Source organism: Cnephaeus nilssonii (genome assembly GCF_951640355.1).
Source record: "Cnephaeus nilssonii genome assembly, chromosome: 6".
Lineage (NCBI taxonomy): Eukaryota > Metazoa > Chordata > Mammalia > Chiroptera > Vespertilionidae > Cnephaeus > Cnephaeus nilssonii.
In genome coordinates, this window is record NC_137077.1 from 7,833,684 (window position 1) to 7,860,388 (window position 26,705).

General features: G+C 51.1%; 2 protein-coding genes across 2 annotated transcripts; both read left to right on the forward strand.

Moving 5' to 3' along the window:
• Nucleotides 1-2,450: 2,450 nt before the first annotated feature.
• On the forward strand, nucleotides 2,451-25,788 carry LOC307102031 (apolipoprotein L2-like; the record flags this gene model as incomplete). Its single annotated transcript, XM_079775497.1, has 3 exons — nucleotides 2,451-2,538; nucleotides 23,303-23,423; nucleotides 24,912-25,788. Exons 1-3 carry the CDS (start codon nucleotides 2,508-2,510, stop codon nucleotides 25,786-25,788), a joined length of 1,029 nt encoding a protein of 342 aa, XP_079631623.1. The 5' UTR covers nucleotides 2,451-2,507.
• LOC307101964 (apolipoprotein L2-like) lies at nucleotides 3,773-10,617 on the forward strand (the record flags this gene model as incomplete). Its single annotated transcript, XM_079775468.1, has 5 exons — nucleotides 3,773-3,787; nucleotides 4,980-5,134; nucleotides 8,588-9,527; nucleotides 9,643-9,855; nucleotides 10,186-10,617. 5 exons carry the CDS (start codon nucleotides 3,773-3,775, stop codon nucleotides 10,540-10,542), a joined length of 1,680 nt encoding a protein of 559 aa, XP_079631594.1. The 3' UTR covers nucleotides 10,543-10,617.
• Nucleotides 25,789-26,705: the final 917 nt, after the last annotated feature.

Consider the following 26,705-nt stretch of genomic DNA (forward strand, 5'->3'; position numbering starts at 1 on the left):
GGTAGGCAATAAAAAAGAGAGCACTATCTTGTTAACCATCCTGTAATCCAATGCCCTCCTTGCTTTCTCCCACCTTCATGTCATCTTCCTTATATCCCCTCCTTAATTGCAAATGCCTAGAAGAAACTGAGGAACTGTTGTTCTCCAGAGCATAAAGGAATTCTGACCTATGTTCCAACGAGCATGGAACTTGAGGACACTATGCTGAGTGAAGAAAACCAGTCTCAGAAAGATAACCCTTGTATGAGGCCACTTAGGGGAGACACTCAAATCTGTAGAGATAAACAGTAGAATGGCAGTTTCTAGGGGCTGGGAGGAGAGAGAATGGGGAGTTATTTTTTAGTGGGTACAGAGTTTCTCTTTTGCGAGATGAAGAGAGTTCTGGAGACTGATTTCACAGCAATCCTATCTAATAAAAGAGTAATATGCAAATTAACTATCACTCCACTACACCCACAAGCCAATCAGGAGTGAGTATGCAAATTAACCCAACCAAGATGGCTGCAGCCATGGAGCGAGCAGGAAGCTTGGGTTTCCCCAGCAATGGAGGAGGCCAAGCTTTCCGCACACCCTGGAGGGCCTAGACTTCCACTCAAGGCTACAAAGTTTCAATTATAGAAGATAAATAAATCCCAGATACCAGGGCCTCCGCTTGGGTCACTGGGGGGGCGTGGCCGGCCTGCATACCACCACAGGCCCCTCATCCAGGCCGCTCCATGCCCCAAGGGAACACCCACCCTGATCTGGGACACCCTTCAGGGCAAACCAGCTGGCCTCCACCCGTGCACCAAGCCTCTATCCTATCTAATCCTATCTAATAAAAGAATAATATGCAAATTGACCATCACTCCAACACACAAGATGGCTGCCCCCATGTGAACAAAAGATGGCCGCCACAAGTGGCCAGCAGGGGAGGGCAGTTGAGAGGGACCAGGCCTGCAAGGGAGGGCAGTTGGGGGCGATCAAGCCTACAGGGGAGGGCAGTTGGGGGCGACCAGTCCTGGAGGGGAGGGCAGTTAGGGGCAATCAGGCTGGCAGGGGAGCTGTTAGGCATCAATAAGGCTGGCAGGGGAGTGGTTAGGGAGTGATCAGGCTGGCAGGCAGAAGTGGTTAGGGGCAATCAGGAAGGCAGGAAGGCGAGCAGTTGGGAGCCAGCAGTCCAGGATTGTGAGAGGGATGTCTGACTGCCTACTGGGATCTGGCCTAAACGGGCAGTCAGACATCCCTCGAAGGGTCCCAGATTGGAGAGGGTACAGGCTGGGCTGAGGGACACCCCCACCCCGTGCATGAATTTCGTGCGCTGGGCCTCTAGTCCTATACAATAAAAGGCAAATATGTAAATAGACCAAATGGTGGAGCAACCGAACAACCAGTTGCTTTATGATGTGTGCTGAGCACCAAGGGGCATGCGCAAAACATGGCAGGTGTCAGCCGCAGCAGGATGGTGGAGCAAGTGAGAGGGGGCACCAGACCAAGGCAGGGCATGGTCACTATCATTGGGGCAAGCCTCGGGATATTACTGAAAATTATTTGCTCCCGCACACTGTGTCCCACCCAGCAATAACACCTGCTGCCGGTGCCCAGCGCCGGTCCCGATCGCTTGGCACCATCAGTGGGTGCGAGTGGTGGCTGTGAGCTCTGATTGCCCCTGAGGGCTTCTCCCCCTCTCCGTGCTCCTGAGGGGCGATCAGGGCAGCAGATGACACTTGCACCCACTGACAGTGCTGGCCTCACTCACACCCACTGCTGGTGCCGGCCCCAATCACTCTGCACCTTCAGACGGTGCGAGTGGGGCTGGCACTGTTGGCACATGGGAGCGGCAGTGGCGACGGCAGGAGTGGGGCTGCCGGCAGACAGTGGACCCAGGGGCTGTGGTGGGAGGGTCTTGGGGGGATGCAGAGGATGGCCTAAGACTCGCCCCTGTGCATACCACGGCCATTCCGCCCACAGTTTCTTTTAAGGTGCATGAATTCGTGCACTGGGCCCCTAGTGTAAATATAATTTGACACTATTGAACTGTACCCTTAAAAATGGTTAAGGTGATAAACTTTATATTGTGCATTTTTTAGTCTAATAAAAATTTTTAAAAGAACAAAAGACGTGTTTCTTTAAAAAAAACCTACTATGAACTTAAAGATGGAAAAGATGGACACCTCATATACTGTGAGTATAAATGTAAATTGGCACAGTTTGTTTGCATAACAATGTGGGATAGATATGAAGAATTTTTATATGGCAATAGCCTCTGACCCAGTCATTCTACTTCTAGAAATATCTTAAGGAAAACAACCTTAAATGCAGGCTATCTCACATGCTAGAAGAGTGTTTTTTGCACTATTTTCATAAAGAACTAGAAACAAGCTAAGGCCCAAAGGTGGGGGAGGACAGCAGAGAGGACCTGGCATCTTCAGGAGGGCTCACATTTGACCCCACAATTTATTTTCTCTTCCCCAATGGTACAGACTGGTGAGCTGAAGGGGAAACTCTGAGATCCCACTGCTGACACCATGACCTCAGAAGCTGATGGGATCTGCCCAGGTAATCAACTTCCTTCTTTCTGGCTGATTCCTGCTTATGCCCTAGAGTTGAGGGAGGTGCCTCCAGGATGGGTTAAACCACACAGGAATCAAGAACATGGAAGGGCCCTAGCCGGTTTGGCTCAGTGGATAGAGCGTTGGCCTGCGGACTCAAGGGTCCCACGTCATATTCCAGTCAAGGGCATGTACCTTTTGCGGGCACATGCCCAGTAGGGGGTTTACAGGAGGCAGCTGATTGATGTTTCTCTCCATCGATGTTTCTAGTTTTCTCTCCCTCTCCCTTCCTCTCTGTAAAAAAATCAATAATATATATATATTTTTAAAAAAGAACTTTGAAGGGGATTGATGAGTGTCCTTGAGCCCCAAAGAGGCACCAAGGGTAGTCCCCTCATCCAGGAGTCTACATGGGGGACCTACTTCCTGGCTCTCTCCTCAGGGTGCTCACTGCCTTCCTTCCCCTGCCACCCATTCAATGAGTCCAAAGAGGCCAGGACAGCCCATGGGAGGTGGGACATTTTTCCCCCCTATACCTGGAATCTGCTAATTTCAGGTCGAAACTTTCACCTCCATAGAATCTCTTCTGTCCCCACGCCCTCCTTCCTTTCCCGCCCTGCTGTATTGGGTCCCTGACCTGGGCCCCCAATTATAAACACATGCTTACCAGATGTGATTGTCTAAGGCAGGAACTTCTTCTCTTGATCTCAGATAACTCCCCCGATCCCCGAGAGACCTGTGTTGTTTTTTTCCCCACCTATCCACACCCCAATCAAAACATACACCCATTTAGTGCTCTGGATTCCCTCCATGTAAACCCTGGTTTCCTTTCTTCCTCAGTGGACGAAACAAGAAGAGGAAAAAAAAATCCTCCACCCACCCAAATGAACACTGCGTTGCCTAGGAAACCAAATCCCCCCCGCCCCCACCCCCCCCCCCCACCCCCGCCCCAAGGAGAGGATAAAACTTGTTTCTGTTGCAGCATAAGGGAGGAGAGGACAGCTCAGAAGCCGGCAGCTCCTGAGCGGGCTCTGGGGTCCCTGAGGGAGGACTGGAGCTGGTGGATTCCTGAGGATAAACAAGATGACCTCTTATTTAAGAAGTGGGCGAGGGTAGGTTCAGGGGTGCCCAGGGGAGCTGTGGCCCCTGAGACCAGCCTGGGGGGGAGGGTGAGCTGATACTGATTGATCACAGGATTAGAGCTGAGGGCCCAACCCCCAACCACCTGAAGACACCCCTCCATGCCCACCGTGGAGGTCTGTGAGAAGCAGGAGGAATCCTCTTTGCCTGGTAGTTTTACTCCATCAGCGGCGTGTGATCTGAAACATTATTTTCAAATTTTAAAAAATCCTATAGATAACCTATAGGGTAGAAAGCAGAAATCACATGAATTTTCGAACTACAAGGAGGCTTCAACCTAATTAAGGAAAGGTCTGACAGGTGGCCTTAGATGCCACCTGTGAGCTTTCTGCTCCTTGGCTTGGGCCTTCACTTGTCCTGAGTTTCCCTTTCTTTTTCTGTGAAAGAAGAATAATGTCCCTTTTGTGTATATGGCAGGAAACACGTTTACATCCTGTCTCTGCACACGTAAAACATACGCCAGTCCCCAGTCCCTTATCTGCAATTTCATAGTCTCCAAATCCCTGGGAGTCACATGTTTTTATACTTAATATTAAATAAAAAGGTTTTGATTTTTAAAGGAGAGAGACAAGAGTGCGGGAGGGAGAGATGTGTTGTCTCTCCCACACTCATAAGGACACCAGTCAGTTTGGATTAGGGTCCTACACCTATGACCTCATTTAACCTTAATTACAAAATACAGTCACATGGGACCTGGCCACATTCACTCAGTGGTTGAGCATTGACCCATGAACCAAGAGGTCACAGGTTGGCTTCCTGGTCAGGGCACATGTGCAGGTTGTGGGTTCAATGTCCAGTAGCGGGGCTGCAGGATGCAGTCAATAGATGATTCTCTCTCATCAATGTTTCTATCACTCTATCCTTCCCCTTTCTCTCCCTTCCACTCCCTTCCTCGATAAAAACATATTCAAAAATTAAATTTAGCCCTAACCATTTTGGATCAGTGGATAAAGCGTCAGGTTTGATTCAGGTCAAGGGCATTTACCTTGGTTGCTGGCACATACTCAATAGGGGGTGTGCAGGAGACAACTGACCAATGTTTCTCTCTTATCGATGTTTCTAACTCTTCTATCCCTCTCCCTTCCTATCTGTAAAAAATCAATAAAATATATTTTTAAAAATTAAATTAAAAAATACAGTCACATGTGGGGTCAGAGCTTCAACATATAAAGTTTGGGAAACACACAGCAACAGTTATTCTATCAAAAGGACCCCAGATTTTAGAAAATTGCCACAGGTGACAGCTGCTCAGGAAGATGAACATTTAACCTCCTTGTTTATACTCAATGCCATTTATGTTCTACCAAGATTTCTTCTAACCTCATTGTTTTTTCTTTCCATCTAGAGGGCAAAGACTTCATTGATATTGAGAATTCACTGGACATAAGGGACAAACGGAAATGGAAATTCATGCTGAGTGATGAAAACTGGGAGAGATTTGTGGCTGGGGCTAAGTTTTCCAGGTAACCTCCAGGAGTTGCCTGTATTGTCACCCAGATCTCCCTTGCATCTAGATTCCTCTGGCCGGCACACTCCTCCAGGGAGGATCCTGAGCTTGGGGTTGATCAAGTTCCTTCTCAACAGTCCATGAGCAACATTTCCTTCATATCATTTGTTGTCAGAGAAGGGCCCCAGGTTGAGAAGAGATGAGGCCTGCAGGGGAAGGTTAGGTGACCTTGGGCCTGTTACTTTACCACCCTCTGTCTTATTCTTCTGTTCTATTTCTTTGTGAGGAGAATAAGATCATGTGTGTAAACTGTTTAGCCTAATGACTGACAGTCGTAGGTGGGCAGTTGACATGAACTTTTAAAGATGCTGGGAATAGACAGGCCCCAAGGGTCTTCTTGTTGACGTGAGAGCCACGCAGGACGTCCTGGGGGACAAGACAGAAAATTCCTGGCACAGTTTGTGTCCCTGGGGATAGTGGCTAGAGAGCCTGCTCTCCCTAAGAGAGGGATTGCACAAACTCTGAAGGTCCTGCTGCCCTGGAAGGCGGAGAGCTGGCGTGAAGTTGCACCGTGTTGGGTTGAATCCTGACTGTATCTCTGCCCGGCTCTGGGGCTCTGGGCTTATGTCATCTCCCTCTCCAATGTAATATCAGGTCTGTCTGATAAGACTATGGTGAAGGCCTTGGGGTGAACTGCAGGGTCAAGGGTGAGAAAGCAAGTGCAGTCGTCTGTCCGGAGGCCCAGAGAGACCTGGAGCAGTGTCAGAGCCTGGGGTCTGGATGGAGCAAGGGTGGTCCAGGTGGGAGGACTGGTAGGAAGGTTTGGCAGCGGGGCTGGACTAGAGTGAGGCAGCTGAGGCACCTGAGCACAGGACTGAGGAGGCCAGGGGCCTAGTGGAGGGCCGAGCAAGGGGTGGGGGGCACATTTCTTCCTTCCCTGATTTGATCCCCTCTCTGCTGGAGGCAGAGGGCCCTGGGTGATTATGTCCTCCAACCTTCTGTGAGCTGGAGGGCTCCTGACCTCCCTGTGGGACCCTCATCTCTTCTTCATGGAGTAACGCTGACCAGAGGGAAGGCAGTGTGGCTTAGTGACCGCTTCCGGTCACAATGGGGGCAGCCAATGTGTTGTAACCGGAGGGATTCTGAGCACACTTCTCACCATAGAGGACAGGGCTTCCTGCACCAGGTAATACAACCCCTGGTCTCAGACTTAGCAATTCACATAAATGGTACTTACAGTCCCTTGTGTCTTAGGAGGTTCCATAAACTCGGTCATGGCCTTGGTGTGCTCCCATGTGATGATGTCAGCAACTAAGGTGTGACTTAGGCTGGTGACACCTGAGATGTGGGGTGCTGGATAGTTGGCTGGAGTGTCAGGGGAACCAAGGTTGGTAGCAGATCCCCAGCTTCTCTATCAGTTGGGAAGGTGGCTGGACCCAGTGACCTTCAGCTGGGAAGGTCAAAGAGCATCAGGCTTGGCAGAGAGCAGGTGCAAGGCACAATCATCATTACTAGTAAGTTCCCTGCTAGCTCTGAGGTTTTGGTTGTTCAATTTTAAGTTCCCAGAATCGCTGAAACAAAAAGTCTGAGTGCACAGCCCCCATGACTGCCCTTCGTTTCGACACCAACTGCATAATTTGAGGGCTCCCTGAAGCACCTCAGGATCATGCCCACAGTTCCAGTTTATTACAGGGAGGGACACAGTTCCCAGTCAGCCAAAGGGAGAGATGCATGGGGCCGAGGCTGGGCAGGTTTTAACTGCGAGGCCTCCATTGAACTCAGGACGCACCACTGTCCTTTTTCAACAAGCCCATGCAGCCTCGCCAACCAGGGGAGCTCCCCCTATGGAAGAAAGGAGTTATTCTGACACTGAAATGTAAGGAAGACCTTTCCCAGGACGACCTTGCAGTACATGTGAAGACCCTCATAATAGGGGAGAGGTTGGGCTGAACTCTGAAAACAGCAAAGGCAGCTTGGAATTTATAGCCAACGAGAAGAGTAAGGGGGTTGTGGATGCAAAATGATTGAGAGGAGGTATACAGGTCAGGGAGATTCTTGCTAAACTAACCTAAGAGGTCACGCAAGGACTTATGGATCGAAGTTGGGGGATGAGAAATTTGATGAGATATATAAAGGTGATCAGACCTTGGATAGGTTGGGAGTTTGCCCATCCAAAGTGGCTCAGTTGGTTGAGCGTTTTCCTGTGAACAGAAAGGTTGACAGTTTGATTCCCTATCAGAGCACACACCTGGGTTGCATGTCCTATCTTTGGTTGGGGTACATACGGAAGATAACCGATCTCTCTCTCTGTCTCTCTCTCTCTCTCTGTCTCTCTCTCTCTCCTTTCTTCTCTCTAAGCATATCCTCTGGTGTGGATTAAAGAATATATACGTATTTTTTTACAAAGTGTGTGTGTGGGTCTCCCTAAACTGTCTTAGCACTATTGTTGCTAAGACTGAAAGATACAGACTGTCAAGGACAGAACATGGAGGGCCAAGGACAAGGCCTAGTTGAGAAGAGGGCTCAGAAGAGCGTGGTGTAAGTTTGGCAGAGTCTCAGTGTGCAGAGGGTTATTGGGGCACAATCACATGCTGCCCGAAGGTCTGACCTGCAGCCTCCAGCCCCACCTGCATGGTTAACTAATGTCTTTCATCTCTCATTCCTTCACCGGCAGAACTGATACCATATGACCCAAAGCCTCCTTCATATGTCACCTTGTCAGCCTGTCTGGTGGCCAAATGCCAGACAAGCAATGACATGGCTACCAGTCAGGGCATTCTGGGACCCTAGAGATCACTCCCAGTAGCCAAGAGAAAAGGCAGACCTCTCTGTGGTCAGGTTAAGTCTCCCCACACTCTAAGAGTCTCTGGGTGAGGGTTTATCTGCTCCTCCCCTACTTTTCCTTGTTCATCCTTGGAATTCCCACTCTACAAACACTTTGGTGGTGATGGGTTGACTTGCCCTTGAGTGAGAAGCCATCTTTATCAAATACGTACCACTTAATGCCTGGCCATATGGCTCGGTGTTTGAGCATCAACCTGTGAACCAGGAGGTCAGGGTTTGATTCAAGGTCGGGACAGGTGCACAGGAGCAGCAATCCCCAATAGGGGGTGTGCAGGAGGCAGTTGATCAATGGCTCTCTCTCATCATGGACGTTTCTATCTCCTTCTCCCTCTCCCTTCCCCTTTGAAATCAATAAAAATATATATTTTTTAAAAAGCAATACTTACCACTTAAGAGCACCCAAAGAGGATTTTCCATATTTATTCCCTGTCTGAATAAGTATGATGTGGCATCTACAAGGTACAAAATATGTGTTAACATTGAAAGAAAAATTCCTTACATTTGTAAAAAATTTTCTATTTGACTTAGAGTTAAAGCTCTGTGATTATGTAACATGGATCTTATTGGGCCCATTTTACAGAAAAGCAAACTGCCTTGGTTAATCCCCTGTCCTTCATGATTACAGGGATGAGGCAGATGCACTCTATGCAGACTTGAGCCAGCTGAAAACACTCATGGCCGTGGAGGACAAAGATAAGCCCTCAGCAGACAGGCGGCATGTGGAGAGGTTTATGGAGGAGTTTCCTCAGGTGAAACAGGACCTTGAGGAACGCATAGAAAAGCTCTACGCACTTGCACATGAAGTTGAGAAGGTGCACAAGGACTGCGCCATCGCCAAAGTGGCGGCCTCTTCCTCCGGTGTTGTGTCTGGCATTCTGACCATCGCTGGCGTGTGTCTGGCACCTTTCACAGCAGGGGTTAGTCTGGTGCTTTCGGCAACTGGGGTGGGACTGGGGGCAGCAGCTGCTGTGACCGGTGTGACCGCTGGCATCGTGGAGTACTCAAAGGATGCGTCAGCGAAAGCCAAAGCCAGCCACCTATTGTCAACTGACAGTGACACAGAGGTGATCCAGGCGGTTGTCAAGCACAGCACACCCCAAATTGAGTCCTTAGCAAGGAAGTGCAACCAATCCCTGCAAGACATTATGAAGAATGCCCGTGCCTTCAAGGTGGCCAAATCCAATCCCAGCTTAAAAGCTCAGGCCAAGAGCTTCTTGCGCAGTGGGGAGATCTCAGCCAAAAGCGAGGTGGAGCTGCAGAAAGCTTTTGGAGGCACTCCTCTGGTACAGACCAAGGAAGACAGGGTCAATGATTTAGCCACTGCAGGTATAGCCCTTCTGGAGGCTGTGTTCAACCTTGTGGAGGAGGCAAAGCACTTGCATAAAGGGTCAAAGGCACCGTCGGCTGAAGCGTTGAGGCAGCAGGCCCAGGAGCTGGAGAGGAGGCTGGGAGCACTCACCCGCATTCACAAAAGTCTACAGGAGGCAGAGCTGGAGCGGAGCAACAAGCAGTTCCTCATGGAGATGGAGGACCTCATAAGCTCCATGGATGACGTGGGCAAGAGTGTGAGTACCGGGAGGGGCCGAGTGGGGCAGCACAGAGGATTAGTGGGGGATCGGACACTGAGCCCTCGGGGACCCCTTGTCCCTCTGCTTCTGACTCGGGTTCCCTCGGTGGCAGGTCCACGAGCTGGAGAAGTCTAAGCGGGCCCTGGAGCAGCAGGTGGAGGAGATGAAGACTCAGGTGGAGGAGCGGGAGGATGAGCTTCAGGCCACCGAGGATGCCAAGCTGCAGCTGGAGGGGAATCTGCAGGACATGAAGGCCCAGATCGAGCGGGACCTGCAGGGCCGGGACGAGCAGAGCGAGGAGAAGAAGAAGCAGCTGGTCAGGCAGGTGCGTGTGGCCCTCCCGCTCCAGGGTCAGGGCCCTCTCGGCCTCTGGGCAGAGGTGGGCATGGAATCCCCCACCCCACCAGGTTCCAGCAGATGTCCCCTCTCCTTCCTCTCCCTGGATGGTGAAAGGCTCCCTGGCCATGTCTTCCAGTCCTCTGTCCTGGGAAGTGGGGGAATCAGTGAGCATATCAGGATTTTTTCTGTTAGTATTTCTCGTTGGCTTCTGGAGGCCCCATGGATCCACAGAACTGGGCCAAACCCACCTGGTCGCAGAGCTGGAGTCGGGTCTGTTTGTGAGTCCGGCCTCCTGAGCTGTCGGCATGTCCCCCAGGTGCGGGAGATGGAGGCAGAGCTGGAAGACGAGCGGAAGCAGCACTCACTGGCAGTGGCCGCGCGGAAGAAGCAGGAGCTGGATCTGAAGGACCTGGAGACCCACATCGACTCGGCCAACAAGAACCGCGACGAAGCCATCAAACAGCTGCGGAAGCTGCAGGTGAGGTCAGGCCTGACCACAGCAGATCAGGCCGCACGCGGGGTGCTGGGATCAGCCTGGGGCTGGGAGTCTAGTGGGGTGGCCAGGAATGCGGATGATTGCCGCCTTCCCCTATCCGAGGAAGGTCTTGGTGCCCTCAGTCCGTCTCACAGACGGGGACTAAGCCCAGCGGTTGAGTGGGAACAAACAGTCTGAAAGGTACTTGACCAAGATCTTTAGGATTAAAACAGACGGCAGGAGAAGAAGAACGGAAATGTGCTCCTGCGTGAGGTGGGGATAACCTGGCAGAGTAGCAGGTGTGGGGGTGGGGAGGGGGCTGCAGGGAGGGGGTGGTGCCGGAGCACAGGATTCAAGCCAACAGGGAGTTGAGTTGTAGGAAGTGAAACACTAGCCACCTGTGTCCTATGAACACGGTGACTGACACCGTCTAGACTAGAGTATGCTTCCTAGATCCTGAGGGCCAACAAGTGTAAAATGCTGTAGGGTAAAGAGACTTTTCCTCTTTTGTTACTGTTTTGCCCTTTTAGTTAAGCTGGTTATCTGTGCTGTGAAGGTGAAAAGCAGCCACAGCTCCTATTGGCCATGGTCCTTGGGAGGAGGTGGGAGATGGGAGGTGGGGTGGGCAGGACATGAGTGGCTGCTGGGGTCGTGGTAGGGGTACCAAACATGTCCTCCCACCTCCCAACCCCCCACAGGCTCAGATGAAGGACTACAAACGTGAGCTGGCTGACGTTGACATGAATGACTCCCGGGAGGAGCTCCTGGCGCAGGCCAAGGAGAATGAGAAGAAGCTGAAGAGCATGGAGGCCGAGATGATTCCGCTGCAGGAGGTGTTCCACGCTCAAGGGGATACTCAGGGTCGCTGCTCCACTGGGCCAGCTTTGGGCAGAGCTAAAATCAAGCTAGGGGAACTCCAGGAATTAATTGGAGGTGGTTATTTGTTGTTTTTGCTTTTCTGTTTTTTTCTATATATATATATTTTTTATTGATTTCGGAGAGGAAGGGAGAGGGAGAGAGAAAGAGATACATAAATGATCAGAGGGAATCATTGATTGGCTGCCTCCTGCATGTCCACTACTGGGGATGAAGCCTCCAACTGGGCATGTGTCCTGACCGGGAATCAAACCATGACTTCCTGCTTCATAGGTTGATGCTCAACCACTGAGCCATACCGGCCAAGCTAAATGCTATTATTTGTAAAGCCTGGGGGGAGGAGAGAGGCTGGTGGTGCCCTGGCAACAGCTTTGGAGATGTCTGATGGTGCGGCTTTCACAAACCCCTCTGCACCCCTGCCCGCCACTCCCAACCCCTCCTGTGCTGGGAACTGCTGAACTCGAGGCTCCCTCCTCTCATCCTTTGTTCTGGGCAGAGTGTCTTTCAACGTCCAATCTTTAACTGTGATGAATTATTCCGTTTCCTCTTTTAAATTGGAATCCAAAATTTGTTAACTCTGAGAATGTGCCCAGTTCGCTTACACATTGTACGTTCATTGAAATTAAACACAGTGCATTCGTCTTGACTTCAACATAAAAATGCTAACACTACGGGTTTGAGTTTTGTCATCTTTATTCTCAGTCCTGACCCTCCTATGTTGACCTTGTTCCTCCCTTGGGGCCGAATTTTGCCACCTGAGGAAAGACAAGGAGGCTGTCCCCTGGGTGATGCTGGCAGCCTGGCAATGAGGGCTGAGGCCAGAGGCCACTTCCCGTGAGGTTGGCAGGTGCTGTTGGCATGGAGAGCAGTGCCCTGCGCTCTGCAGCCCAAGTTCCGTCGGCGAGCCACTCTGATGACGGCCCCAGCCCCCTGGGTTCCGTGCTCCCTGCCCACCCCACTGCCCTATAAACAGGAGGAGGACAGGGAGACGGGGGCCTGTTCTGGACACAAAACTCTTCGTGTCCAGCGTGTCTGAGCCAACCTCCCCTCCCCACGTGTTGGAGAGACTGGGCCGGGCTGGGGTGAGGGTGCTGGCTGAGTGCCTCCAGCTGTGACTCCTCCAGCCTCCACCAGGCGATGCTGGTGGCACATGCCAGACCCCTGTCCCTGTGATTGTGGGGTTACTTTTCCCTGAGTGGGGATTTTCCTCACAGTGGTCTGAGATGGCTTATTGACCAAGAATTTGTCCAAGACCCCACCTCAGAGCTGTCATCATCCCAGGTGACCTTTCTTGTGATGTCGGGGGTCCAGCTGAGCCCTACTGAATAGTCACTGGGTCGTTAGGGTCCCTCAGTGGGGTGATCTCAGCTCATGCCAAGAGGCGCCCATCTCACCTCACGTGGCTTTGTAAACGCCCCCCCCCCCCTTTCCAGTTGTTCTGCCAGGAGACCGTGTTCACCGAGGCCATGGACATCAGTCTGGGGTCCTTCTGCGTTCTTATCAGAGGACCCTTTGGACAACGGGACTCCGCTCCTGTGGGTCTGGCATGACTGCTCCTCACAGGGTGTGGGGGTGACCATAGGCAGTCAGGCTAGTGAAAGGGGGAGGAACCAGGAGGAAGGCAGGTTACAGGAAAGACAAGACAAAAAATAACTTTTAAACCAGGGCCAGAGGCCAACTGTGACACTTGCTCTGAGTCTTGGCCCCTCCCCTGAGTGACCTGGTGCAAGGCCTGCCTCTCCCCTCACCTTGGCGTCGTCTTCTCTGAGACCAGGCCTTTGCTGGGGGATTAGGTGAAGCCCTGGTGTGTGGTCCTCATGCAATACCATCATCACTCTGCCCCCCTCCCTGAAAAGTGGGGGAGGAGGCCGAGGTGCCCCACTGGGCTTCCTATAGAGAGATCTGCTGTCAAGAGGAAAGGGGCCGGAGAGGGAACAGCGGCTTCTCTCTGCCAACGCCCACAAACTTGTGCTCCCACAGATGGCCATGTCCACCTGGGATGGCCTCCTCGGACAGGTCGTCGTGATTCCAAGGCACTGACCCTGCCACCAGGGACAGGTTCAGAGAGGCCTGCTCTAAAGGGTCAGGGGAGACGCAGACACAGTGGCCTTGGGCCTCCCCCAGGTGCCAGGGGAGCAGAGCCTGCAGGGGACAGTGGACTCTGGGAGGGGGAGATGCCCGAGGGCTTCTCAGAGGAGGTGATCCCAGAGTTGGGCTTTGGAGGATGAGCATGTTGTTCCAGGTGGGAGAAGCAGGTGCTCCTGGCAGAAGGACCTTCGAAAGCAAATGTCTGGAAACTGCCTGGGCGGGGCCTGCAATAGGAGCAGGGACCAAGGCAATGCAAGGAGGCAGTGAGCATGTGCTGTGCTCAGGGAGGTGCTCATCGCTGGGACAGAAGGGTGACTAAGGGGGGCATTGGTGGCGTGTGAGGAGGTTGCGAAAGGAAGGGTCTCAGGACAAGCCCTTGGGGTGGAGGGAGAAATTTTCCCAGGGTCCCACTGTCCCCTGCAGGCTCTTCCTTCTAGAAACCTGAGGGAGGCAGGATGGGCTGAGCAGAGAATGACCTGGGAGGTCAGACCAGGGGTTGCTCTGGGTGTGAGCAGGCAGGGCGGGGCTCGCCTGTTGCAGTGCAGGTTGGGTAATGTGGTTGACCCTGAGCTTCTCTGAACCTGGGCATTTGCTTTCAGTTTTCCTTTCCAAGTATCTTAGAACCCGAAGGTTGTTTGTGCAGACACAGCTGCCGAGTGGATGTGCACAGCTAAGAACAAGCGGGTCTTGTTTCAAATCTCCAGAGGGAGATTCTCGGTAAGTTGGGAGGTAGGAGCACCTCCCCCACCTTCTCATCCTCACACTTTCTAAGACAAGGATATTGTCACTGTTGTGTAGATGGGAAAAACTGAAGCTTTCAGGGGGCGGGGTGTGGGGATGGGGTAATGGGCCCAAAGGCACATGTAAGCAGTGACAGAGCCCTGATTGGAACCCAGTTTTGTCTGAGGTTCCTCCCCACTCCAGTACCCCTAAACCATGGAGAGGAAGGGGGACACTGCTCAGGTGGGTTCACATCTTCCCTCCAGCTCAGCTCAGACCTGGATTCCCTGAGACAGGAGCCAGTGACCACAAAGGAAGGGGGTGTGGAGGGATGTGGAGGAGGCAGAGGAGATGGATGTGGGGGGATGTGAAGGAAGTAGAGGAGGTGGAAGTGGGGGTGTGGGGGGAAGCAGAGGAGGTGAGGGACGGTAGGTGAGTAAGAGCCTCAGTTCCTTGTGGCCCGGATGCCCTGAGGCTGCCTTCAGGGGCTGCTGCTGCTGCTGATGGGGTAAAGCCGTGGTCGACAAAGTGTAGCTCGCGAGCCACATGCGGCTTTTTGGCCCCTTGAGTGTGGCTCTTCCACAAAATACCACGGCCTGGGCAAGTCTATTTTGAAGAAGTGGCGTTAGCAGATGTTTAAGTTTTAAAAATTTGGCTCTCAAAAGAAATTTCAATGGTTGTACTGTTGATATTTGGCTCTGTTGACTAATGAGTTTGCCGACCACTGGGGTAAAGGATTGCCTTTGAGAGTTCAAATCCTGGCATTGTGTCACCCACCCTTTCAGCTTAGTGCCAGGACTCGTGGGAAACTGAGGCCCTGAGAGGGGAATGACTTGCCCCGGGTGCCACATTGAGACACTGAGCAGGAGGGTTGGCTTTGCCTCCCTGCTCTTGGCTGGCCCATGCTCATAACCCTGGGGATGGGAGACATAGGAGGTGGTCCTGTGTGTCTGAGCTGGATGAGTCTGAGCCCAGATCCCTGTGTCTTTAGCAGAGACACACCTGGGAGCTGTTGTGTTATTGAAACCACATCTCCCTCCTCAGCCACCAGCACCAGGAGGTGTGGGCCTCTACTCTGCCCTCAGGAGCTGCCTGACGCTGGGCAAGTCCCTTCCCTGAGAATGATTGGTTCCTGTGTCTCCCCATGTTTAAGGATTTGGGTTCAGTCTCTCCACGTTGATATGTCAGCTCCTGTGTCCTGTGTACAGTGAGTCACCTGTGGTTTCCATACCTGCTGCACACAGTGGCCCGGCCTCTCACAGTGCTCTGCCTTGGCGGAAGGTAGCCTTTGCAGTCTTTAATTGTTAAGAAGTCAAATCAATCACAGTTTCGCTTATGGCTTCTGGGACTGGTGTCTTAATTAGCTGTTTCTGCAACTCAACCTGAGTTTTCACATTTCTTCCCCCACGTTTATAGTTCATCTTTCCAGTTTACATTTAGATTCCTTTGGGATTGATTGATTTTGGAGGAAGCTTTTGTGTTTGTTTGTTTTATTAATCTGAAACTGAGGATATTTTTTCCATTGATTTTTAGAGAGAGTGGAAGGGAGGGAGGGAGGAAGGGAGGAAGGAAGAGGGAAAGTGAGACAAACATTGACGTGTGAGAGATGCATCAATTTGTTACCTCCCACATCTGCCCTGTGCCCTGACCTGGTTCGGGGATGTACCCTGCACCCAGGTCCCTGCCATTGACTGAGAATCAAACCCTCCACCCTTCAGCGCACAGGCTGATGCCACATCCACTGAGCCACACCAGCCAGGGCTGTAGAAGCTTTTTGTTTCTTCTTCCTCCTCTTCTTCGTCTGCCTCTGTGTCTGCTTCCTAATGCAGGGCATATTCAATGGGTACCTACAGCCTTCAAGGAGCCTCTGGTGCAGGAAGCAAAGTGCCTGGCAGCAGATAGTGAGCAGGAGGGAGAGGGGCTGGAGACAGCTGGCCTGAGCCCCAGACCTGGACGCCCTGCCCTGGTGGAGGGGGGCTTTGGGATGGCCTGCTCAAGGCCAGGTGTCAGAATCAGTTGATCACATTCCTCTCTACCTCTTTCTCCTCAAATAAAAATGTGATGGCTGCAGGAAGTAAATAGGAGGAAATACATAGAACTCTCAGAAAGCTGATAGAAGTATAAGAAGTACATGAAATCAGTGGGGGAAATTTGTGTAAAATCTGAGTCATAGTTTTTCAGCAAGATCAACAAGAAAACCAAATGGAGTGACTCAGTTGAGAGTGAAAGGGCTTTGCTATGTGGTTGAGTGGATGGCTGTTCTGTGTTGGCACCATAGACACACCCCACACTTGAGCCACCAGTGCCAGGAGCACGGGGTGGCGGGGGGGTGGCAGGTGTAAGGAGGAGCAGCATATAATAGACCTGGCCCTGTGTTTACAGATACAAATGGTACACAGTTCAATGGTTATTGGAAGAATGTGAGTAATTATTGTAAAATCTTAGAGCATTCTAGGGCAGAGCAAAGATCACACAGGTAAGCCACCCTAGTATCAGCCAAGTCCCTTGGCCCTCTGTGTCAGGTAGGTCTCAGGAGGGGTGGTTGATAAATGCTGTTTTGCTTCTGAAAATAACGCTACAGACAACCAACATTTCCTTTCTTCCCTGGGCTCCAAGGCAGGATAGTCCAGACAGACCTGAGAGAATCCTCTCCATGGAGAGGTCTGTTTCCATTGTGATAGTTCACAGAACAGAAATGACCCAGAGTATTTTTATTATTATTGACTAGAGGCCCAGTGCACGAAATTCGTGCACTTGGGGGGGGGGTGGGGGGTCCTTCAGCCAAGCCTGCCCCCTCTGACAGACTGGGAGCCCTCAGGAGATGTCCTACTGATGGGGAGCGGGCCTAAGCTGCAGTCTGGCCTTCCCCTGCGGGAGGTGACTGGGCTGATCAGGGGAAGGCACCAGCCCCATCACCCCACTCCTGCTGCCACTGTCACAGCCGCCAAGGTGTTTTCACCAACACGGACTCCAGTCCCTTCTCCATGAAAAAATGACAGCTTTCTTTAGGCACTTTCAAGATGTGTCTTTCATAGGATATGACATTTCTTTTCTTTCTTTCTTTTTTATCCTCACCTGAGGATATGTTTCCATTGATTTTTACAGAGCTTGGAAGAGAGAGGGAAAGACAGAGAGAAACATCAATGTGAGAGGGATACTTCGATTGGTTGCCTCCTGCATGAGCCCTGACCTGGGCCCTGGCTAGGGAGGAGCCTGCAACCTAGGTACATGCCCTTGATCAGAATCGAACCCAGACCCTGCGGTGGGCAGGCCGAGGCTCTATCCACTGAGTCAAACTGGCTAGGGCAGGATATGACATATCTTAGCCCTCCAGCAGCAGACCTTTGTTTTTCCTCCAGGAGTGTGGAAAAACCTTAGAACACTTTCTTAGGTTCTTATTACTCAAGTTACCAGAACACTGTGAGAGGCAGCTTACAGGGAGCTTAGCCAATGAGGCTTCAGAAAAGGTGTTTCTTCTGCAGTTCATGCACAGAGGACCTCCTGCATTGTGTCCCCAGGGCTTCTGTCCACTGGGCTGGGGGCATGCCCCAAGCTGCACTGCGGGGGGTGCCAGGGGCATGCCCTCAGCCCAGCTTCCCTGCTTTCTGTCAGCTGCGCTTCTGTCTGCTGGGCTGGAGGTGTGTCCCAAGCTGCACAGCATCGCTCCCTGGCCCAGTGTCTGTCCGCTTGGCGTGTCCCAAGTTGCGCTGCAGCAGCTCAGAGCTCACCTCCAGCCCACCGCTTTCTGTCAGCTGGGCTTCTATCTGCTGGGTCGGGGGCCTGTCCCAAGCTGCACAGCGCCGGCTCTGAGCAGCCCCCCCCCCCCCCCCTCCGGCCCCAGCGTCTGTCCGTTTGGCATGTCCCAAGTCACACTGCAGCAGCTCAGAGCTCACCCCCGGCCCACCGCCACTTTCTGTCATCTGGGCTTCCTTCTGGTGGGCCGGGGGCGTGTCCCAAGCTGCGCAATGGCGGCTCTGAGCAGCCCTGGCTCTGAGCAGCCCCTGGCCCAGCGTCTGTCTCTTTGGCGTGTCCTATGTCGCGCAGAGGCAGCTCAGAGCTCACCGCCGGCCCACTGCCTGCTTTCTGTCAGCTGGGCTTCTGTTTGTTCCAAGCTGCGCGGGCCGCGGCTCTGAGCATGCCCCCTGCCCAGCAGCCCAGTGTTCTGTCTGCAGCTCTTCCTCCCTCTGCGGCCTGTGAATGGGACGCTAGCGTCGTCACCATGGTGACGACGCTAGCGTCCCACCCTGGTGCTATGTGGGCCGCCATCTTTGTAGCGGAGGTACGGTCACTTACGCCTTTATTAGATAGGATGTGAGATCGAGAGACAGAGACAGAGAGAGAAACATCGATTGCTCCAGCCAGGGCCAGAGTGTGATTTCACAGTGAAGGCCATAAGGCCTGACTGCCTCCCCTTTCCCTGCCCGTCCCATTTTGGGAAAATGTGGCCTCAACACAGAGCCCCCGATTACAGTATGGCCCCATCCCAATGGTCACCAAGACAAGGTGGACACCGACACTTCCTAGGACAGAGCCTCCTCGCACTGGGAGACCACGCTATCTAACCAAAAGGTTGGTCATCCACGCATCCTTCAAACTGACTTGTGCTAAAAAGGGGGACCGTGGATGAGAAATGGGTTCTATGCCAAGTAACCTCACAGGGTGATGCAATCATAAATTCCTAGCCGGGCAGGTCATGGCAGGTGGTCACATCCCAGGCTAATACTCTTTAGTAAAAGGTTTGTTTTCTTTAAGCAAGCCCTGTCCATTGTTTCTGTGCGTCCAGGTGAACACACCTTTGAAATAACCACTCTCCAGAGAGCACAATCTTGCCTGGCCGGTGTGGCTCCGTGGTTGAGTGTTGTCCCATGAGTGAAAAGGTCACCAGTTCAATTCCCAGTCCGGGCACATGATCAGGTTGTGGGCTCAAAACCCATCAGAGGGGATGTAGGGGGCAGCCACTGGATGCTTCTTTCTCATCAATGTTTCCATCTCTCTCTTCCATTCCCTTCCTCTCTGTAAAGTCAATAAAAACATTTTTTTTAAAAGAAGAGACCACACTCTTGTTGACTGTGCTGTAATCCAATCCCCACCTGCTTTCTCCCAACTTCATGTAACCTTCCTTACATCCCCTCCTTCATTTCAAATGCATAGAAGAAGCTGAGAAACTGTTATTCTCCAGAGCATTTTAGATCTAGTGCAGTTTGGCTCAAATAAACTTTCCCAAAAATCCTTTAAAAAAATTACAGCCTTAAAAAGGAAGGGCATTCTGGCCCATGTTCCAACATGCATGACCCTTGAGGACACTGTACTAAGTGAAATAAAGCAATCTCAGGAAGAGAAACATTGTATGATTCCACTTATATGAAGCACTCAAATCCGTAGAGATGGGAAGTAGAATGGCAGTTTCCAGGGGCTGGGAGTTGGGGGATGGGGAGTTATTGTTTAGTGGTTACTGAGTTCTGTTTTATAAGATGAAGAGAATCTGGAGACTGGTTGCACACCAGTACAAATATAATTTAACACTATTGAACTGTACCCTTAAAAATGGTTAGGGTGGTAAATTTTATGTTGTGCATTTTTTAGCATAATAAAAGAATTTAAAAAAGAAAGATGTGTGTGTGTTTAAAAAGTACTATAAACTGGAAGATGTAAAAGATGGGCACCTCATGTCCTATGAGCATAAATGTAAATTGGTGCAATTTGTTTGCATTAGAGTGTGGCTCTAGGCATAAAGGAATTTTTATAGGGTGATACCCACTGTCCTAGTCATTCTATTTATTAAATATCTTAAGGGACGCAATCTCAAATGCAGATGAGCTTCTATGCCCGAGGATTGTCTCTGCACTATTTTCATAAAGAACTGGAAACAAGCTAAGGTCCACCAGTTTGCGTGGGCAGCAGAGAGGACCGGGCAGCGCCAGGAGGGCTGGGCAGCCCACAGCAGGGCTGCAGGGCTGGGGCCAGGACTGCAGGGCCCCAGGGCCTTAGGGCATGAGGGTCTTGCAGAAGCAAGAAGGGTGCAGGCTTGGGAAGCCACAGCCCCAGGAATTTATCAACACAGAGACTGGGCATAGGGTGCAAGACTGCGTTTGGGAATGAGAAGAGTCATTTGCAAGTAACACAGACACATTAATAAACATTTTTGTATATAAAAGGGAGTAGAGCGTAGTCCTCACAAACACGGGATTGGGATCAGGAAGACTTGGGTCGGAGTCGTAGCTCTAGCACTACTGTGAGACTTGGGCTAACCCGAGTTTAGGTGAAAACCTAGACTGTGTGATGGTTTCCTCCACGTTCCAATGGGAGCCACAATGGCGCCCACCACGTGGAAGGGGAGAGTATTTGCTGAGGGAACACGTAAGGAGCCTGTGGTAGACACACCATCAATATTAGCTGTAGTGATCAGTAAACATAAATGTCCCCAACCTCAAGTCATTTCCAAAACATTCCTTCCCATCTTTCCTTCCTGTCTTCCCTTCCCATCTTTCATGTCTGGTTTTACTGCTTCTTTGGTTTTATTACTCCTCTTGTGTCTGTTTCCTTGTCTGATGGTCTTCTCCTTGTGCCCCCACAGGACAACGGGAGGCACTTGGCTTGCACTGGGCTGGAGTGGGGTGAGTACCTTCTCTTAACGAGCAGCTGGCATAGCCCGGCAGACAGGGAAACATAGTGGATTGAGTCCATCTCTGCATTTGAGGCCTTTCCCTGAAAGAAATACCAGAAACGGAGCCTCTCACTGCTCCCAGTTGCACAGCTGGCTCACCTTCGACCCCACGATTTGTTTTCTCTTCCCAAGGGTGAAGCAACACCTCTTTTCAGCTGGACACGGACTGGTGAGCTGAAGAGGAAACTCTGAGATCCCACTGCTGACACCATGACCTCAGAAGCTGACGGGAACTGCCCAGGTAGTCAGCTTCCTCCTCTCTAGCTGGTTCCTGCTCATGATCTGGAATTGAGGGAGGCACCTCCAACCTGGGTTAAGCTACACAGGAATCAAGAATCTCAAAGGGGATTGATGAGTGTCCCTGATCTGCCAAAAGGAGCCAATGGGAATCCCCTCAACCAGAAGTGTTTGTGGGGACCTCCTTCTAGCTCTCTCCTCAAGCTGCTCATATCCTCCCATCTTCTGCACCTCATGCAATGACTCCACCGAGGCCAGGACAGCCCATGGGAGTTGGGAATTTCTTGTCCCCTGTACCTGTAACCTGCTAGTTCCTGGTGGAAACCTTCCCTTCCAAAGCAATGCCACCTCCCACAGCTGTACTGTGTCCCTGACCTGTGCTCCCAATTATAAACACCTGTGTACCAGGTGTGACTGTCAGACTGGAACTTCTGATGATGATCTCAGATACCCCTGCAAAGGCCCGCTTTGTTATTTCCCACACCCACCCACATCCTAGCCAACAAATACACAGATGCAGTGCTCTGGGTTCCCTCCATCTAAGCCCTGGTTTACTTTCTCCCTCAGTGGGTGAAGCAAGAAAAGGAAAAAACACCACTCTAATCACCCAAATCAACACTGCATTGCCTAGGCAACCACATCACCGCCAGGAGAGGATAAAACTTGTTCCTGTTGCAGCATAAGGGAGGAGAGGACAGCTCAGAAGCCAGCATCTCCTGAGCAGGCTCCAGGGTCCCTGAGGGAGGGCTAGAGCTGGTGGATTCCTAAGGATAAACAAGATGACCTCTTATTTAAGGAATGGGCAAGAGTGTGTTCAGAGGTGCCCAGGGGAGCTGTGGCCCCTGAGACCAGCCTGGAATGGGGGAGAGGTGATACTAATTGATCACAGGATTAGAGCTGATGGCCCAACCCCCACCTTGAAGACACCCCTCCATGCCCACCGTGGAGCACCTGTGAGAAGCAGGAGGAATCCTCTTTGCCTGGTAGTTTTACTCCATCAGTGGCATGTGATCTGAAACATTATTTTCAAATTTATAAAAAATCCCATAGGTAACCTATAGGGTAGAATGCAGAAATCACATGAATTTTCGAACTACAAGGAGGCTTCAACCTAATGTAAGGAGAAGTCTTACAGGTGACCTTGGATACCACCTGTGAGCTTTCTGCTCCTTGGCTTGGGCCTTCACTTGTCCTGAGTTTCCCTTTCTTTTTCTGTGAAAGAAGAATAATGTCCCTTGTGTGTATATGGCAGGAAACACGTTTACATCCTGTCTCTGCACACATAAAACATACGCCAGTCCCCAGTCCCTTATCTGCAATTCCATAGTCTCCAAATCCCTGGGAGTCACATGTTTTTATACTTAATTTTAAAAAAAGGTTTTGGCTCTGACCGGATTGGCTCAGTGGATAAAGCGTCGGCCTGCGGACGGAAAGGTCCCAGGCTTGATTCCTGTTAAGGGCATGTACCTTGGTTGCGGACACATCCCCAGTCGGAGGTGTGCAGGAGGCAGCTGATCGATGTTTCTCTCTCATCAATGTTTCTAACTCTCTATCCCTCTCCCTTCCTCTCTGTAAAAAAATCAATAAAATATATTAAAAAATAAAAAATAAATAAAAAAAGGTTTTGACCAAAGGACTTGTATGCATGCATATAAGCCTAACCAGTGGTCACAGACAACAGGGGGGTGGGGGGATGCGTGGGGAGGGGTTTGGGATGGGAATGAGGGGATGAGGACAAATATGTGATACCTTAATCAATAAAGAAATTTTTTAAAAAAGGTTTTGATTTTTAAAGGGAGAGAGACAAGAGTGAGAGAGGGAGAGATGTGTTGTCTCTTCCTCACTCATAAGGACACCAGTCAGATAGGATTAGGGTCCTACACATATTATCTCATTTAACCTTAATTACAAAATACAGTCACATGGGACCTGGCTAGATTCGCTCAGTGGTTAAGTGTTGACCCATGAACCAAGAGGTCACTGGTTCGATTCCCAGTCAGGGCACATGCCTGGGTTGGGGGTTCTATCTCCAGTAGTGGGCATGGAGGGGCAGCTGATTGATGCTTTTCTCTTATCGATGTTTCCATCTCTATACTTCTCCCCTACCTCTCTCTCTAAAAAGCAATAAAAACATATTTAAAAAATTAGTAAGTACAGTCACATGGAGTGACAGGCCTACATATATAAATTTTGGGGGATAGTTCAGTCCATAACACCAGGTGACTCAACAAAAGTTCCCCAGATTTTTTTTAAAAAGTCTCCCAGGTGACAGCTGCTTAGGAAGATGAACATTTAACCTCCTTGTTTATACTCAATGCCATCTCCATTCTACCAGGAGTCCTTCCAACCTCATTGTTTTTTCTTTCCATCCAGAGGGCAAAGACTTTGTTGATGTCCTTGAGTATTTAATGGATCCAAGGAACAAAGAGAAACTGCAACACCTGCTGAGTGATGAATCCTGGGAGAGATTTGTGGCTGGGGCCACACTGTCTAGGTAACCTCCAGGGGATGCCTGTATCCTCACCCCAATCTCCCCTGCATCCAGATTCCTCTGGCAGGCACACTCCTCCAGGGAGGATCCTGAGCTTGGGGTTGAACAAGTTCCTTTTGAACAGTCCATGAGGAATATTTCCTTCGTATCCTTTGTTGGCAGAGAAGGGCCCCAGGTTGAGAAGAGATGAGGCCTGCAGGGGAAGGTTATGAGACCTTGGGCCCCTTACTTAACCACCCTCTGTCTTATTCATCTGTTCTATTTCTTTTTTGAAAAAATATATATATTTTATTGCTTTTTTACAGAGAGGAAGGGAGAGGGATAGAGAGCCAGAAACATCGATGAGAGAGAAACATCAATGAGCTGCCTCCTGCACACTCCCTACTGAGTATGTGACCGCAACCAAGGTGCATGCCTTGACCAGAATCAAACCTGGGACGATTGAGTCCGCAGGCCGACGCTCTATTCACTGAGCCAAACTGGCCAGGGCAATCATCTGTTCTATTTCATTGTGAGGAAAATAAGATAATGCGTGTGAACTGTTTAGCCTAATGACTGACACATAGTAGGTGGGCAGTTGACATGAACTTTTAAAGATGCTGGGAATAGACAGGCCCCAAGGGTCTTCTTGTTGGATGTGAGAGCCACGCAGGACTTCCTATGGGACAAGCCAGAAAATTCCTGGCACAGTTTGTGTCCCTGGGGATTGTGGTTAGAGAGCCTGCTCTCCCTAAGAAAGGGATTGCACAAACTCTGCAGGTCCTGCCAGCCTGGAAGGCAGAGAGCTGGAGCGAAGCTGCACCGTGTTGGGTTGAATCCTGACTGTATCTCTGCCCGGCTCTGGGGCTCTGGGCTTATGTCATCTCCCACTTCAATGGAATAGCAAGTCTGTCTGATAGGACTATGGTGAAGGCCTTGGGGTGAACAGCAGGGTCAAGGGCGAGGAAGCAGGTGCAGTCATCCTGTCCGGAGGCCCAGAGAGGCCTGGAGCAAGGGCAGAGCCCGGGGTCTGGATGGAGCAAGGGTGGTCCAGTTGGGAGGACTGGTAGGAAGGCTTGGCAGCGGGGCTGGACTAGAGTGAGACACCTGGGCACAGGACTGAGGAGGCCAGGGGCCTTGTGGAGGGCCGTGTGGGACGGGGGGCACATTTCTTCCTTCCCTGATTTGATCCCCTCTCTGCTGGGGGCAGAGGGCCCTAGGTGATCATGTCCTCCAACCGTGTCTGTGAGCTGGAGGGCTCCTCACCTCCCTGTGGGACCCTCTTCTCTTCTCCATGGAGTAACGCTGACCAGAGGGAAGGCGGCGTGGCTTAGTGACCGCTTCCGGTCACAATGGGGGCTGCCAATGTGGAGTAACTGAGGGATTCCGAGTAGACACACACTTCCCACCATAGAGGACAGGGCTTCCTGCACCAGCTCATCCACTCGGGGGTCTCATCCTTAGCGATTCATCCACCTGCCTTCGTTAATCCCCTCTCCTTCATTATTACAGGGATAAGGCAGATGCACTCTATGCAGACTTGAGCCAGCTGGAAGCACTCATGGCTGTGGAGGACAAAGACATGCCCTCAGCAGACCAGCTGCATGGGGAGAGCTTTATGAAGGAGTTTCCTCAGGTGAAACAGGACCTTGAGGATCGCATCACCAAGCTCTACGCACTTGCTGATGAGGTTGACAAGGTGCACAGGGACTGCGCAATCACCAAGGTGACGGCCACTACCACTGGTGTTGTGTCTGGCATTCTGACCATCGCTGGCCTGTCTCTGGCACCTGTGACAGCAGGGGCTAGTCTGGTGCTTTCAGCAACTGGGGTGGGACTGGGGGCAGCAGCTGCTGTGACCGGTGTGACTGCCAACATCGTGGACATGTCAAAGGATGCATCAGCAAAAGCCAAAGCCAGCCGCCTAGTGTCAACTGACAGTGACACAGAGAAGGCAGCTGTGAAGGTTCTACGTCGCAGCACGCCCAAAATTGCTTCCTTAGCACAGAAGTGCATCCAATCCCTGCTAGGAATTGTGAAGAATGCCCGTGCCTTCAAGCTGGCCAAATCCAATCCTCTCTTAGCAGCCAAGGCCACGCGCTTCCTGCGCACGGGCGCAGTTTCAGCCCGAAGCGGCAAGCTGCTGCAGAAAGCTTTTGGAGGCACTGCTCTGGCCATGAGCAAAGGAGCCAGGGTCCTTGGTGCAGCCACGGCAGGTGTATTCCTTCTCATGGATGTAGTGGACCTAGTGAAAGAGTCAATTCACTTACATAAGGGCGCAAAGGCTGAGTCGGCGGAAGAGATGAGGCAGCAGGCCCAGGAGCTGGAGAGGAGGCTGGAAGAACTCACCCACATTCACGAAAGTCTACAGGAGGACCTGACTCCGTGATCCCCAGACAGTGCAGGGAGCAGGGTGTGTGGGAGACAAAGGCATGGACTTTACATTGTTAGAGGGGAAAAGCCGGCGAGATAAAATGGATGGAACTGCGTGTGAAGGTGTTGAGCACAGCAAAGGAGGGGTTCACGCAGATGGCAGGTGGGTCAAAGAGAAGGAAGGAACCTGGACCTGGAATCAGGGAAGAGAGGGGACATGAGAGTGGCACAGGAGGGAGGGAGGGAGAATATGGGGAGCTTTATTTTGACTAAAAAAGACATTAGGGTCATGAATAAAGAAAGAGAAGTGGAGGAATAAGCACTGAGAAGGCCCAAATTACTGAAAAGTGGAATATGGAAGAAGGCAAAAGAGTTTGAGTGGTTGGGATATGGGAGTTACAGTGGCTTTTGGATTGGCCCTCCCCAGGGATCACCGTCCCAGCAGGAACCTGTCCCTCCCTGGTCCTGGTCTCTAGCCCTGCTTTCCAGTTCCAGCTCGCCTTTGTCTTCCAGCAGCACATCTTAGGTAGGCAGTGACTTTAAAAACAAAGTAAAACATTTTTTAGTTTATTTTTAAATTACAGTTGACATACAATATTATATTAGTTTTGGGTGTACAATCTAGTGTGTAGAAAGTGATCACCCGCTAAGTCTAGCAGACATATGGCATCATTCATAGTTATTACAGTGTTATTCACTATAGGCAGTAACTGATGATGATGATAATGATGATGATGATGATGGGGGCCGTGATGGCGGTGGTGATGACAGCAGAGTGGGTAAAACATTTGACAAGTTGCTGGTGCTCGTTGGGGTCAGGATGCTCTGAGAGACCAAGGAAATTACAATGAACCTGCAAATGCTCTTAGAACAGTGGTTGATTTGAAAAAAAAAAGAGAAGTGAAAACAGATACTGCAGCAGGTCAAGGAGAT